The 14940-nt window shown below is 45.4% G+C and overlaps 1 protein-coding gene across 1 annotated transcript in view; it reads left to right on the top strand.

Moving 5' to 3' along the window:
- Positions 1–5761, top strand: part of LOC115184200 (E3 ubiquitin-protein ligase RBBP6) — a 62583-nt gene extending 56822 nt beyond the window's left edge. The window contains exons 19-20 of the mRNA XM_029745221.1: positions 2015–3691; positions 3833–5761. Coding sequence (XP_029601081.1) covers positions 2015–3691; positions 3833–4375 — 2220 coding nt within the window. The 3' untranslated portion in view covers positions 4376–5761. The remainder of the gene's footprint in view (positions 1–2014; positions 3692–3832) is intronic.
- The last annotated feature ends 9179 nt before the right edge of the window (positions 5762–14940 follow it).

Consider the following 14940-nt stretch of genomic DNA (forward strand, 5'->3'; position numbering starts at 1 on the left):
GATAGTACTCATACAGGAGAAACACAGCTGTTAGACCAGATAGTACTCATACAGGAGACACACAGCTCTACACCTGTTAGACCAGATAGTACTCATACAGGAGACACACAGCTCTACACCTGTTAGACCAAATAGTACTCATACAGGTCAGAGAGACACAGCTCTACACCTGTTAGACCAGATAGTACTCATACAGGGGACACACACAGCTCTACACCTGTTAGACCAGATAGTACTCATACAGGAGACACACAGCTCTACACCTGTTAGACCAGATAGTACTCATACAGGAAAGACACAGCTCTACACCTGTTAGACCAGATAGTACTCATACAGGAGAGACACAGCTCTACACCTGTTAGACCAGATAGTACTCATACAGGAGACACACAGCTCTACACCTGTTAGACCAGATAGTACTCATACAGGTCAGAGACACACAGCTCTACACCTGTTAGACCAGATAGTACTCATACAGGTCAGAGACACACAGCTCTACACCTGTTAGACCAGATAGTACTCATACAGGAGACAACCAGCTCTACACCTGTTAGACCAGATAGTACTCATACAGGGGACACACACAGCTCTACACCTGTTAGACCAGATAGTACTCATACAGGGGACACACACAGCTCTACACCTGTTAGACCAGATAGTACTCATACAGGAGACACACAGCTCTACACCTGTTAGACCAGATAGTACTCATACAGGTCAAAGAGACACAGCCTGTTAGACCAGATAGTACTCATACAGGAGAGAGACACAGCTCTACACCTGTTAGACCAGATAGTACTCATACAGGGGACACACACAGCTCTACACCTGTTAGACCAGATAGTACTCATACAGGAGACACACAGCTCTACACCTGTTAGACCAGATAGTACTCATACAGGAGAGAGACACACAGCTCTACACCTGTTAGACCAGATAGTACTCATACAGGAGACACACAGCTCTACACCTGTTAGACCAGATAGTACTCATACAGGTCAGAGAGACACAGCTCTACACCTGTTAGACCAGATAGTACTCATACAGGAGAGAGACACACAGCTCTACACCTGTTAGACCAGATAGTACTCATACAGGAGAGAGACACACAGCTCTACACCTGTTAGACCAGATAGTACTCATACAGGAGAGAGACACACAGCTCTACACCTGTTAGACCAGATAGTACTCATACAGGAGAGAGACACACAGCTCTACACCTGTTAGACCAGATAGTACTCATACAGGAGAGAGACACACAGCTCTACACCTGTTAGACCAGATAGTACTCATACAGGAGAGAGACACACAGCTCTACACCTGTTAGACCAGATAGTACTCATACAGGAGACACACACAGCTCTACACCTGTTAGACCAGATAGTACTCATACAGGAGACACACACAGCTCTACACCTGTTAGACCAGATAGTACTCATACAGGAGACACACAGCTCTACACCTGTTAGACCAGATAGTACTCATACAGGTCAGAGAGACACAGCTCTACACCTGTTAGACCAGATAGTACTCATACAGGAGACACACACAGCTCTACACCTGTTAGACCAGATAGTACTCATACAGGAGACACACACAGCTCTACACCTGTTAGACCAGATAGTACTCATACAGGAGACACACACAGCTCTACACCTGTTAGACCAGATAGTACTCATACAGGAGACACACACAGCTCTACACCTGTTAGACCAGATAGTACTCATACAGGTCAGAGAGACACAGCTCTACACCTGTTAGACCAGATAGTACTCATACAGGAGACACACAGCTCTACACCTGTTAGACCAGATAGTACTCATACAGGAGAGACACAGCTCTACACCTGTTAGACCAGATAGTACTCATACAGGAGACACACACAGCTCTACACCTGTTAGACCAGATAGTACTCATACAGGAGACACACAGCCTGTTAGACCAGATAGTACTCATACAGGAGACACACAGCTCCTCCTTGAAGATGAGCATGTTCTCTTCTCTCCTCCTCCAGGTCCCTCGCTCCAAGTGGGAGAAGGAGGACTACGAATCGGAGGAAGAGGAAGGAGGGGTCAGGGTTCAACTACTCCGCCCCTTGCTCGCCCCCTCCCTCCCTTTCCCCCCAGGACCCCACGTCGCCGTGACAACGGAGACGGAGGCAGGGCGATGGAAAGAGAGGGACTGTACCTTTCCCAAGCCAGAGAGAACTATGTCTCCCTCTAGTGGCAGAGACAGAGAAGACGGCCTGCAGGATAGGAAACACTCCGGAGACCACATACCTACTGAGAAAGACAGAGAGATGGAGAGAGAGAGAGATCGGTTAAAGGAAAAGGTGAGGGAGAGGGATACAGAACGGGACAGAGAGCGGGGGAAAGAGAGAGATAGAGAGAGGGAACACAGCCGCGCTTCTGACAAAGATATGGACAGACCGAGAAAGATTCTCTCTTCCTCTCAGCGGCCGGAGAGAGAGAGGAGAGAGAGAGAAGGAGAGAGGACTGGGGAGAGAGGGAGCGACCACAGCAGTGAGAAGAGCTCCTCTCAGCGTCCGGGGAGAGAGAGAGAAGGAGAGAGGACTGGGGAGAGAGGGAGCGACCACAGCAGTGAGAAGAGCTCCTCTCAGCGTCCGGGGAGAGAGAGAGAAGGAGAGAGGACTGGGGAGAGAGGGAGCGACCACAGCAGTGAGAAGAGCTCGTCTCAGCGTCCGGAGAGAGAGAGGAGAGAGAGAGAAGGAGAGAGGACTGGAGAGAGGACTGGAGAGAGAGGGAGCGACCACAGCAGTGAGAAGAGCTCCTCTCAGCGGCCGGAGCGAGAGAGGAGAGAAGGAGAGAGGACTGGAGAGAGAGGGAGCGACCACAGCAGTGAGAAGAGCTCCTCTCAGCGGCCGGAGCGAGAGAGGAGAGAAGGAGAGAGGACTGGAGAGAGAGGGAGCGACCACATCAGTGAGAAGAGTTCCTCTTCCTCATCACACTCTCGCTCACGGGATCGTAAACCTTTTTCTTCTTCCAGAGACCACAAAGCAACTACTGACCGTAGACCACCGGACCCCAGAACCAGGAAGCAGAGAGACCACAAGCAGAGAGACCACCACCACAAACATAAAGACAACAACGACCACAACTCCTCCACTGTTGACCGTAACACCGACTCTACTGACTGTAGACCACCAGGAGACCACCAGGAGACCACCAGAGAACACAGAGAGCTAGGCGGTGCCTCGCCCGTCTCCAAGAGCGACCTACCCCCATCTGACCCTTCCTCTTCCTCCTCCACTCAGAGATCTCAGGGAGGGTCTGAGCCCACCAGACCCAGCGAGAGCAGCCCTGGCAGGGACACGACGCAGGATATATACCCTTCTCCTCAGGTCTCCGGCTCCATGGAGAACCAGCCCGGGAGGGGAAAGGCTGAGGGAGAAGAGCCCAGAGCAGAGCGCTCCTCGGCGGGGAGACAGAGCCAGCAGGCCAGCCTAGGAACCCTAGAGAAGGAGATGAGTGGTGGAAAACCCCAACAACACCCGGCCTCACTCCTACAGCCCCCCAGGCCTGACAACAGGGCAGGGGTGCCCAGAGCTGTCAGAGAGAGAGAGAGAAAGAAAGAGAGAGAGTGGCAGATGCAAAAGATGAGGGAGAAGATGGAGAAGGAGAGAGAGGAGGAGAGAGAGAAAAGGGTGGATAGGGAGAAGGAGAGAGAGAGAGGGGTGGATAGGGAGAAGGAGAGAGAGAGAGGGGTGGATAGGGAGAAGGAGAGAGAGAGAGGGGTGGATAGGGAGAAGGAGAGAGAGAGAGGGGTGGATAGGGAGAAGGAGAGAGAGAGAGGGGTGGATAGGGAGAAGGAGAGAGAGAGAGGGGTGGATAGGGAGAAGGAGAGAGAGAGAGGGGTCGATAGGGAGAAGGAGAGAGAGACAGAGCACCCTAAAGCCAAACCTCCTCCCTCGGTCCCTTATTCCAAACCTCCTTCTGACCTGGTCAGAGAGACAGATGAGGCAGCCTTCGAACCTGACTACAGCGAGGGAGAGATCTCAGAGGGGGAGGACAGGGGGGAGGAGGAGGAGGAAGGAGAGAAAAAAGTGGGCGGACAGCGAGCGGTGGAGGGAGAGCGAGCGGTGCATGGGGGCAGCAGCAGCAGAAGTCGTAGCAGCAGCGCCAGCTCTGTCGGTAGCCTGGGCAACAAGAAACACAAGAAGAAGAAAGATAAAAAACAGAAGAAGAAACAGAAGAAGAAAGACAGAAAGCAGAAGAGACTGGAGGCTGAGGAAGGAGAGATCGCAGGACTGAAACACAAACACAAGAAGAAGAAGAACAAGGAGAAAGAGGACAATAACAGAGAAGAAGAGGAGGAGAGAAGAGGCGAAGACCAAACGGTTAGCGTAGCCTTATGAGACATTTCGTTGTGAAGCGTTTTTCCACACGTTTCAGCCCAAGGCTCGTGGCCCAAACCTTATTCCCTAACTAGTGCACGACTTTAAGGCTCGTGGCCCAAACCTAGTGCACTAAGAAGGGAATTGGGCGCCATTTTGGAGGAAAGAGATTTGGTTTCCTTCCTAGCTTCCTGTCAGTGAACTGTAAAGGTCTCAAAGAGGCGTCACACAGCCTCTGCATTCCAAATACCATCCTATTCCCTATATAGGGCACTACTTTTGACGAGGGCCCATATTCCCTATAATAATAGGGCACTATGTAGGGAATGTGGGTGTCATTTGTGACGGGACCCCGTAGTGAAGATCATAAGAGGACTCTGCAAGCTTGTTCACTTTAGTTCAACACTTTATTTGGGGGGGTTTTGTTTTTGTTTTTTGTTTTTTTTGCAGAGGATTTGAATGAATTTAATGAATTTAAGGCTGATGTATAAAATTATTAATTTTTTAGACTCTGCTCAACATAGGCTGTTGCTTGGACGAGTCAATTTACTTGAATGATGCTTCGATTTTTTTTTTGTGTTTAAAAAAAAATGTGTAATTGCTAAAACCTTGATTTGTCCCTGTCCCCCACCGTCCCCGTAGCCCCCCCTGCAAATTATTTTTGAAGAGTTTCTACGACCTGGGATGCATCCCAAATAGCAACCAGTTCCCGATGTAGTGGACTATATACAAGAATAGTGAACTATTATGGACACACACAATATACCATCTTTCATATCAGATATGTATTCTCTAGAGTGAAAACGTGTAGGAGGAGGAGGAGGGAAAAAAGCACTATCGAGATGTAAATGACTGTTACTCTGCTGTAAGCAGACTGAGCTAGAGTGACCTAGAGGTAGTTGTTGGCCTATGTTTTGCAAAATTACTTCCCCCCCCCTAAAATTCACCAGATTTCCCAGAAATCCCAGGTTGTAGGATTCACAGATTTCCTTCTTGATTTCAGGAATCTGTGATTTTTGTTGTTGTTGTGAAGTTACCAGAGTTGTTCAGCCCCTTAGTGATAGTTGTGTCTTATGATATCTGAATTATATTTACACAATTCTGACAATATGTGAATATTGTTTTTTGTTGAGCTGGACCAGGGGTAGAGATACTACACTGGAAGGTGTTAAAGGGCCACGTCTTCGATTTAAAAGGTTCCATGCAATTGCACTGTGAAGATTCATCAAATCTGTTACTTTTTGTTTTTATTTTTAATTTTTTTTATTTATTTTTTTGCAATGACCTCTATTTAATTTAAACTACCAGCTCGAATGAATACCGGAGGGACATTTTTTTTATTTTATTTTTTTCTCTTGTTTTGAAGATAATAATAAAATAAATTCTTGCAAAAAAAAAAAAAAAAAATTCTCCATTTTCTTGTTCTTTCCACCTTTAGTTTTTACCCAGAAATCAAAAGGGTGCTTCAAATGTAGATAACTTTATATTAAAGGGTCTGTAATAAATTATTTATAAACAGTTTGCTCACCTTTTTTTTTTATCATTGTTACTTCCACATTTGTTAATGTTTTACTAAAGCTAGTCACAAATGTATATTTGTGGGACTACAAAAATACTTTTCAAATGATTAGTAATTTTACATTTGGGGTTGATGATTAATACATGATGAACAAACACTTTTATAAATACTATATAAATGGTTTATTACGGACCCTTAAAGTGTTATCCAGACGTGTCCAAGTGAAAAGTTTGACGAGTGAAGAACTTGCACTTTGACCTTCTTCAGCTCAGATCAGCTATGCCTCGGCTAGGTTTTAGGAACTTTAATTGAAGTCGCCTACCATACTTAGTCAAGAGCAGGAACCGCAAGGAAGGTCGACGCCAAGATAAGGTTTTTAGGCCTCAGGCAAAAGAGGGAGATGGGGGAACGAGGTTAACAGAAGTCTGCAGCTTTATTTATTTTATTTATTTAACTAGGCAAGTCAGTTAAGAAAAAAATCTTATTTTCAATGACGGGCCTACCCCGGCCAAACCCCGGACGATGCTGGATCAGTTGTACGCCGCCCGTATGGGACTCCCGATCACGGCTGGTTGTGTTACAGTTAAACTAGTAGGGAGATATACGTTTTTAACTAGTTCGGTAAATGTTTTTAAATGAGTTGACTCATTGACCAAAGTGACAAACATGAGCGTCAATGATTCGCCCACGTAATGCCCATTTTAATCGGATGGAAAATATGGACCACCAGTCGTCGACAAGAGAGCGGTCCCACCTGAGGGAAAAGGTAAAAGTATTGACATAACAGGTTTGAAACGGAAGGTTAATTTACCATGTTTGTCCTGCAAATAATTACATTTACGTTTAACCTAGCGTAGCAGGCTAGCTGGCTACAGGCACTATAACGTTAAGGCTAGCTATAAACTACATGTATTTAATGTACTGTAGACTACTAACCTAACGTAGCAGGCTAGCTGGCTACAGGCACTATAACGTTAAGGCTAGCTATAAACTACATGTATTTAATGTACTGTAAGCTACTGTGTAGACCCGGCTACTAACCTAACATAGCAGGCTAGCTGGCTACAGGCACTATAACGTTAAGGCTAGCTATAAACTACATGTATTTAATGTACTGTAGACTACTAACCTAACATAGCAGGCTAGCTGGCTACAGGCACTATAACGTTAAGGCTGGCTATAAACTACATGTATTTAATGTACTGTAAGCTACTGTGTAGACCCGGCTACTAACCTAACATAGCAGGCTAGCTGGCTACAGGCACTATAACGTTAAGGCTGGCTATAAACTACATGTATTTCATGTACTGTAGACTACTAACGCTACGTTATTTCAGCAGGCTAGCTGGCTACAGGCACTATAATGTTAAGTCTGGCTATAAACTACATGTATTTAATGTACTGTAGACTACTAATCTAACGTAGCTGGCTACAGGCACTATAACGTTAAGGCTGGCTATAAACTACATGTATTTAATGTACTGTAGACTACTAACCTAACGTAGCAGGCTAGCTGGCTACAGGCACTATAACGTTAAGGCTAGCTATAAGCTACATGTATTTAATGTACTGTGTAGCACGTGTAACCGATGTGAAATGGCTAGCTAGTTAGCGGTGGTGTAACCGATTTGAAATGGCTAGCTAGTTAGCGGTGGTGTAGCCGATGTGAAATGGCTAGCTAGTTAGCGGTGGTGTAACCGATGTGAAATGGCTAGCTAGTTAGCGGTGGTGTAGCCGATGTGAAATGGCTAGCTAGTTAGCGGTGGTGTAACCGATGTGAAATGGCTAGCTAGTTAGCGGTGGTGTAGCCGATGTGAAATGGCTAGCTAGTTAGCGGTGGTGTAGCCGATGTGAAATGGCTAGCTAGTTAGCGGTGGTGTAGCCGATGTGAAATGGCTAGCTAGTTAGCGGTGGTGTAGCCGATGTGAAATGGATAGCTAGTTAGTGGTGGTGTAACCGATGTGAAATGGCTAGCTAGTTAGCGGTGGTGTAACCGATGTGAAATGGCTAGCTAGTTAGCGGTGGTGTAACCGATGTGAAATGGCTAGCTAGTTAGCGGTGGTGTAACCGATGTGAAATGGCTAGCTAGTTAGCGGTGGTGTAACCGATGTGAAATGGCTAGCTAGTTAGCGGTGGTGTAACCGATGTGAAATGGCTAGCTAGTTAGCGGTGGTGTAACTGATGTGAAATGGCTAGCTAGTTAGCGGTGGTGCGCGCTAGTAGCGTTTCAATCGGGTGACGTCACTCGCTCTGAGACCTTGAAGTAGTCGTTCCCCCTTTGCTCTGCGAGGGCCGCGGCTTTTGTGGAGTGATGGGTAACGATGCTTCGTGGGGTGGCTGTTGTCGATGTGTGCAGAGGGTCCCTGGTTCGAGCCCAGGTCGGGGGCGAGGAGAGGGGACGGGAACCTATATACTGTTATACAGGGGCTCCCAAATCTTCTCCACTCGGGTCCCACTTCCAGCAGAGGGGGGGGGGACATCGTATTTCGTCTGCAAGACAAAGGAGCTGATGGTGGACTACAGGAAACGGAGGGATGTCCCCATCCACAGGACATGGTCCCCATCCACAGGACATGGTCCACACACACCCCCACGGTCATGAAGAGGGCACGGCAACACCTCTTCCCCCCTCAGGAGGCTGAACAGATTTGTCATAAGGCTCTCGGATCCTCAAAGAGTTCTACAGCTGCACCATCGAGAGCATCTTGATTGGCTGCATCACCCAGTACATCACTGGGGACAAGCTTCCTGCCTTCCACGACGTCTTCCCTGTTGGCTCAGTTGGTAGAGCATGGTGTTTGCAACGCCAGGGTTGTGGGTTTGATTCCCACGGGAGGCAAGTTCACACAAAAAAAAATATATATATATATTTTTTTTAAATGCATGAGATTAGAATGAAATGTATGCATTCACTACTGTAAGTCGCTCTGGATAAGAACGTCTGCTAAATGACTAAAATGTAAATGTAAATGTCTCTATACCAGGCGGTGTCAGAGGAAGGGCCTAAAAATTGTCAGACTCATGCCTCCCAAGTCCAGTTCTCTCTGCTACCACACGGCAAGCGGTACCGATGCACCACATCTGGAACCAACAGGACCCTGGACATCTTCTACCCCGAATCCATAAGACTCCTAAACAGGACTGATAAATAGCTAATCAAATGGCTATTTGACTACCAACATTGACCATTTTTTTTGAACTAACTCTCTTGGGTAGAGTCCAGTGTGTGGGCCCTTTCCTATTTCAGCATGACACTGCCCACATGCACAAAGCGGCATCCATACAGAAATGGTTTATTCGAGATCGGTGTGGAAGGACTTGACTGACCTGCACCGAGCCCTGACCTCAACCCCATCGAACAACTTTGAGATGAATTGGAACGCCAACTGCGAGCCAGGACTAATCGCCCAACATCAGAGCCCCGACCTCACTAATGCTCTTGTGGCTGAATGGAAGCAAGTCCCCGCAGCAATGTCCCAACATCTAGTGGAAAGCCTTCCCTGAAGAGTGGAGGCTGTTATAGCAGCAAAGGGGGGGACCAACTCCATATTAATGCCTTCCCTGAAGAGTGGAGGCTGTTATAGCAGCAAAGGGGGGGGGTCCAACTCCATATTAAAGCCTTCCCAGAAGAGTGGAGGCTGTTATAGCAGCAAAGGGGGGGGGGGGGACCAACTCCATATTAATGACCATGATTTTGGAAGGAGATATTTGACGAGCAGGTGTCCACATACTTTTGGCCACTCTCTGGTACTCCCTGTATATAGCCATGTTATTTTGACTTGTTATTGACTGTGTATTCATTACTAATGCAGGGGGTAGATGGACTCAGTACTGGTACTCTCTGTATATAGCCATGTTATTCTGACTTGTTATTGACTGTGTATTCATTACTAATGCAGGGGGTAGATGGACTCAGTACTGGTACTCTCTGTATATAGCCATGTTATTTTGACTTGTTATTGACTCTGTATTCATTACTAATGCAGGGGGTAGATGGACTCAGTACTGGTACTCCCTGTATATAGCCATGTTATTCTGACTTGTTATTGACTGTGTATTCATTACTAATGCAGGGGGTAGATGGACTCAGTACTGGTACTCTCTGTATATAGCCATGTTATTCTGACTTGTTATTGTTATTATTTCTATATATTGTTATATATTTAACTCTGCCCTGTTGGGAAAAAAGACCCTGTAAGTAAAGCATTTCACTGTCGGTCTACAAAATGTGATTTGATCTAGTTTAAAACACATCTATATTCTAGGTGGGGTTTTTTTTCTTTTCTCTCCTGGTAATATTCAATCAACACAATACTCCACCTCTGTACCCCCTTACCTCATCGGATCTTCAGCAATAGGAGAGACCAGTCCATCCAGGACTTCCTGGGGATTTGGGTTTTTTTTGTGATATTTGTGGACAAAAATAAATAAAATGCTTGATATTTGCTGCGGCAATTCTGATGTTTTGCATGGCAGTATGTCATGATTTTGTTCAATTTATCACAAATGAGGCTGTCGACGGAAAAAGTTTCTTGACTTGATTGAAACGTATTATGCGGTAAATGTGCAGTGATTGGTTGAAATTGCGAGCGCCTCTTTTTCTACTGCGCTGATGGGTCAGTTTTACGCGACACAAATATGTGCGACGATTTGACTGTTTTATGCAGTAATTGATCACATTTGTAAGCTCTTGCATTAATATGCGGGGAATTGTTGATTTTGCGAAGAAGAAAAAAAACAAAACATTTACGATCGCAGAGTCCTGGAGGAACTGGGACAGATACAAGGAAAACAAACCTTATCCGACATAGCAGGTGATGTTGTGGTGCTATTTTTGGATAGTCTATTTTCAGATTGTAGTTTATGACTGTTCCTTTTTTCTCTCTGTCTGTCCAACCGGTTTCTAGTTCTAGTGTTGACTGTCTAAAGACCAGTTTATAGTTGTAGGGTTGACAGTCTAAAGACCGGTTTATAGTTGTAGGGTTGACAGTCTAAAGACCGGTTTATAGTTGTAGGGTTGACAGTCTAAAGACCGGTTTATAGTTGTAGGGTTGACAGTCTAAAGACCAGTTTATAGTTGTAGGGTTGACAGTCTAAAGACCAGTTTATAGTTGTAGGGTTGACAGTCTAAAGACCAGTTTATAGTTGTAGGGTTGACAGTCTAAAGACCGGTTTATAGTTGTAGGGTTGACAGTCTAAAGACCGTCTGTCGCTCTCTCTACCCGTCTCCCACTCCGTCCGTCTATCTGTGACACACAGAGTTAATGAAGAGATGGTGAGATAAGGGAGAGGAGTTGTTTTTGTTGCAGGCAGGTCAATGGTCACTTCATTGTGTTCTGTCACACACACACACACACACAAGGTTCTGAGTTACGCCATTCATAGATACGCTAACTACCTTTAGTTCCTATTAACGATAGTATCTTCTGACCGGGGCAGTGTTGCTAAGAGCCCCGATGCTAACTTCCCTTAGCGCCTATTAACGATAGTATCTTCTGACCGGGCAGTGTTGCTAAGAGCCCCGATGCTAACTTCCCTTAGCGCCTATTAACGATAGTATCTTCTGACCGGGCAGTGTTGCTAAGAGCCCCGATGCTAACTTCCCTTAGCGCCTATTAACGATAGTATCTTCTGACCGGGGCAGTGTTGCTAACAGCCCCGATGCTAACTTCCCTTAGCGCCTATTAACGATAGTATCTTCTGACCGAGGGGGGGGGCAGTGTTGCTAACAGCCCCGATGCTAACTAGCCTTAGCACCTATTAACGATAGTATCTTCTGACCGGGGCAGTGTTGCTAACAGCCCCGATGCTAACTAGCCTTAGCGCCTATTAACGATAGTATCTTCTGACCGGGGCAGTGTTGCTAACAGCCCCGATGCTAACTTCCCTTAGCGCCTATTAACGATAGTATCTTCTGACCGGGGGGGGGGGGCAGTGTTGCTAACAGCCCCGATGCTAACTAGCCTTAGCACCTATTAACGATAGTATCTTCTGACCGGGGCAGTGTTGCTAACAGCCCCGATGCTAACTAGCCTTAGCGCCTATTAACGATAGTATCTTCTGACCGGGGCAGTGTTGCTAAGAGCCCCGATGCTAACTTCCCTTAGCGCCTATTAACGATAGTATCTTCTGACCGGGGGGGGGGGCAGTGTTGCTAACAGCCCCGATGCTAACTAGCCTTAGCACCTATTAACGATAGTATCTTCTGACCGGGGCAGTGTTGCTAACAGCCCCGATGCTAACTAGCCTTAGCGCCTATTAACGATAGTATCTTCTGATCGGGGCGGCAGTGTTGCTAACAGCCCCGATGCTAACTAGCCTTAGCCCCTATTAACGATAGCAACACAGCCCCAATCAGAAGATACTATCATTAATAGACGCTAAAGGTAGTTAGCATCGGGGCTCTTGGCAACACTCCCACAAGCAGAAGATACTAAGAGCCCCGATGCTTGCTCTAAACGTTTACACACATCGCTTGGCGGTACGGTTTTGGAAACATAAGGAGCGTATCTCTAGTATCTTCTAGCAGATAACCCATACAAGTCCAGTCATTGCGCTAATGCTAGTTAGCAACTTTCTTCAAACCTCATGCAAAGACATAAAAATGGTATCCATGAGTTCGTCTGCTAGCATGCTAGTAGATACCATAGACTTCTAGTCATTGCGCTAATGCTAGTTAGCAACTTTCTTCGAACCTCACGCAGAGACATAAAAATGGTATCCGTGAGTTCGTCTGCTAGCATGCTAGTAGATACCATAGACTTCTAGTCATTGCGCTAATGCTAGTTATCATTGGCTCGTGAAACTTCCTTCATACTGGATACAGAGACATATAAATGGTATCCATGAGTTAATCTGACTCTCGGGAAGTAGATAAAGTCCGGGCCTCATTGCCAAAAATCCCGAAGTATCCCTTTAAATAAACAACACACCTTTTTATAGGGTTAGGGTTCCCACTGGGGGAAATATTTCCATGTTAGAGCGTTTGTTTACATAAAACAGACTGAAGACAAGAGTGGACAACCTGTGCTAATTAGCAATCTGCGTCTCCGAAACACCTGTGTGTGTAAACGGAAGACAAACGAGTTGTCATGGAAACATACTGTCAGCTGCAACTGTGATAAAACACTGTATTGTAAGTGTGTATTTAGCATTTGTGAGAAGAATTTCTTCTTTTTTTTGACGTTATATGAAAGTAGAGGGGTTTATGTTTTCTAGAAACAGTACCACAATTAGAGAACCGATTCACGTTTAGATGGGGAGTATTTGGCTGTTTTGGTTTCCCAGAGCCAGTTTGTCTTTTAACAGATGTACAGCTGTCAGAGCAGCTCACAGATCACTGCACCTGTACATAGCCCATCTATAATTTAGCCCAAACTACTACCTCTTCCCCTACTGTATTTATTTATTTTGCTCCCCATTATTTCTATTTCTACTTTGCACTTTCTTCCACTATAAATCTACCATTCCAGTGTTTTACTTGCTATATTGTATTTACTTTGCCACCATGGCCTTTTTTTGCCTTTACCTCCCTTATCTCACCTCATTTGCTCACATTGTATATAGACTTATTTTTCTACTGTATTATTGACTGTATGTTTGTTTTATTCCATGTGTAACTCTGTGTTGTTGTATGTTGTCGAACTGCTTTGCTTTATTCTTGGTCAGGTCGCAGTTGTAAATGAGAACTTGTTTCTCAACTAGCCTACCTGGTTAAATAAAGGTGAAATAAATACAAAATAAATAAAATACATAAACATGTAACGTTCTTACATTTTTCTTTGTCATTCAGACGACACTCTTATCCAGAGCGATTTATGTAACAGTGTAGGTCGCGACGCAAGGGGAACGACTACTTCAGGTCTCAGAGCGAGTGACGTCACTGATCGAAACGCTATTAGCGCGCGCCACCGCTAACTAACTAGCCATTTCACATCGGTTACACTTACAAGCATCGGTTTTCATGCCACCAGAAATAAGACCTTTGATATTTATTCGGAAAGAAGGAGCATCACTGTGTACTTTTACCCCCCCACCCTGTGAAGTTTATCATAAGTTATTTCATCTGTATGCTTTAAAACGGCACGCTTTCCCAACGAGCCGTAGTGGGAAGACCACACAGCATGTCATCGCGTGAATACAAGTTTAATTCCATATGATTATTTTTTTGGCGGGGCATAATTCATTTTACTGACACAAAAAGATTCCACCTTGTCTAAAGTAATTTTTTTTGTTTTGGCGACATTTGGAAAGTTGCTATGAGATTCGAAAATTGAGCTCAGGTGCTTCCTGTTTCCATTGATCATCCTTGAAATGCTTCTACAACTTGATTGGAGTCCACCTGTGGTAAATTCAATTGATTGGACATGATTTGGAAAGGTAAATCAATTGGAAAGACCCCGCAGCAAATGTTCCAACATCTAGTGGAAAGCCTTCCCAGAAGAGTGGAGGCTGTTATAGCAGCAAAGGGGGGACCAACTCCATATTAATGCCTTCCCAGAAGAGTGGAGGCTGTTATAGCAGCAAAGGGGGGGACCAACTCCATATTAATGACTTCCCTGAAGAGTGGAGGCTGTTATAGCAGCAAAGGGGGGGGGGACCAACTCCATATTAATGACTTCCCAGAAGAGTGGAGGCTGTTACAGCAGCAAAGCGGGGGACCAACTCCATATTAATGACTTCCCAGAAGAGTGGAGGCTGTTACAGCAGCAAAGCGGGGGACCAACTCCATATTAATGACTTCCCAGAAGAGTGGAGGCTGTTACAGCAGCAAAGGGGGGGACCAACTCCATAATTATGACCATGAATTTGGAATGAGATGTTGGACGAGCAGGTGTCCACATACTTCTTGGCCATATAGAGTAGCTATGGGAAAAGTCCATGAAAATAAAGTCAGGTGCGAGGGTTAGTTAAATGAAAGGGTTAGTTAAATGAATGGGTTAGTTAAATGAAAGGGTTAGTTAAATGAAAGGGTTAGTTAAATGAATGGGTTAAGTTAAATGAATGGGTTAGTTAAATGAATGGGTTAGTTAAATGAATGGGTTAGTTAAATGAAAAGGTTAGTTAA

Source organism: Salmo trutta, unplaced genomic scaffold, assembly GCF_901001165.1.
Source record: "Salmo trutta unplaced genomic scaffold, fSalTru1.1, whole genome shotgun sequence".
Taxonomy (NCBI): Eukaryota; Metazoa; Chordata; class Actinopteri; order Salmoniformes; family Salmonidae; genus Salmo; species Salmo trutta.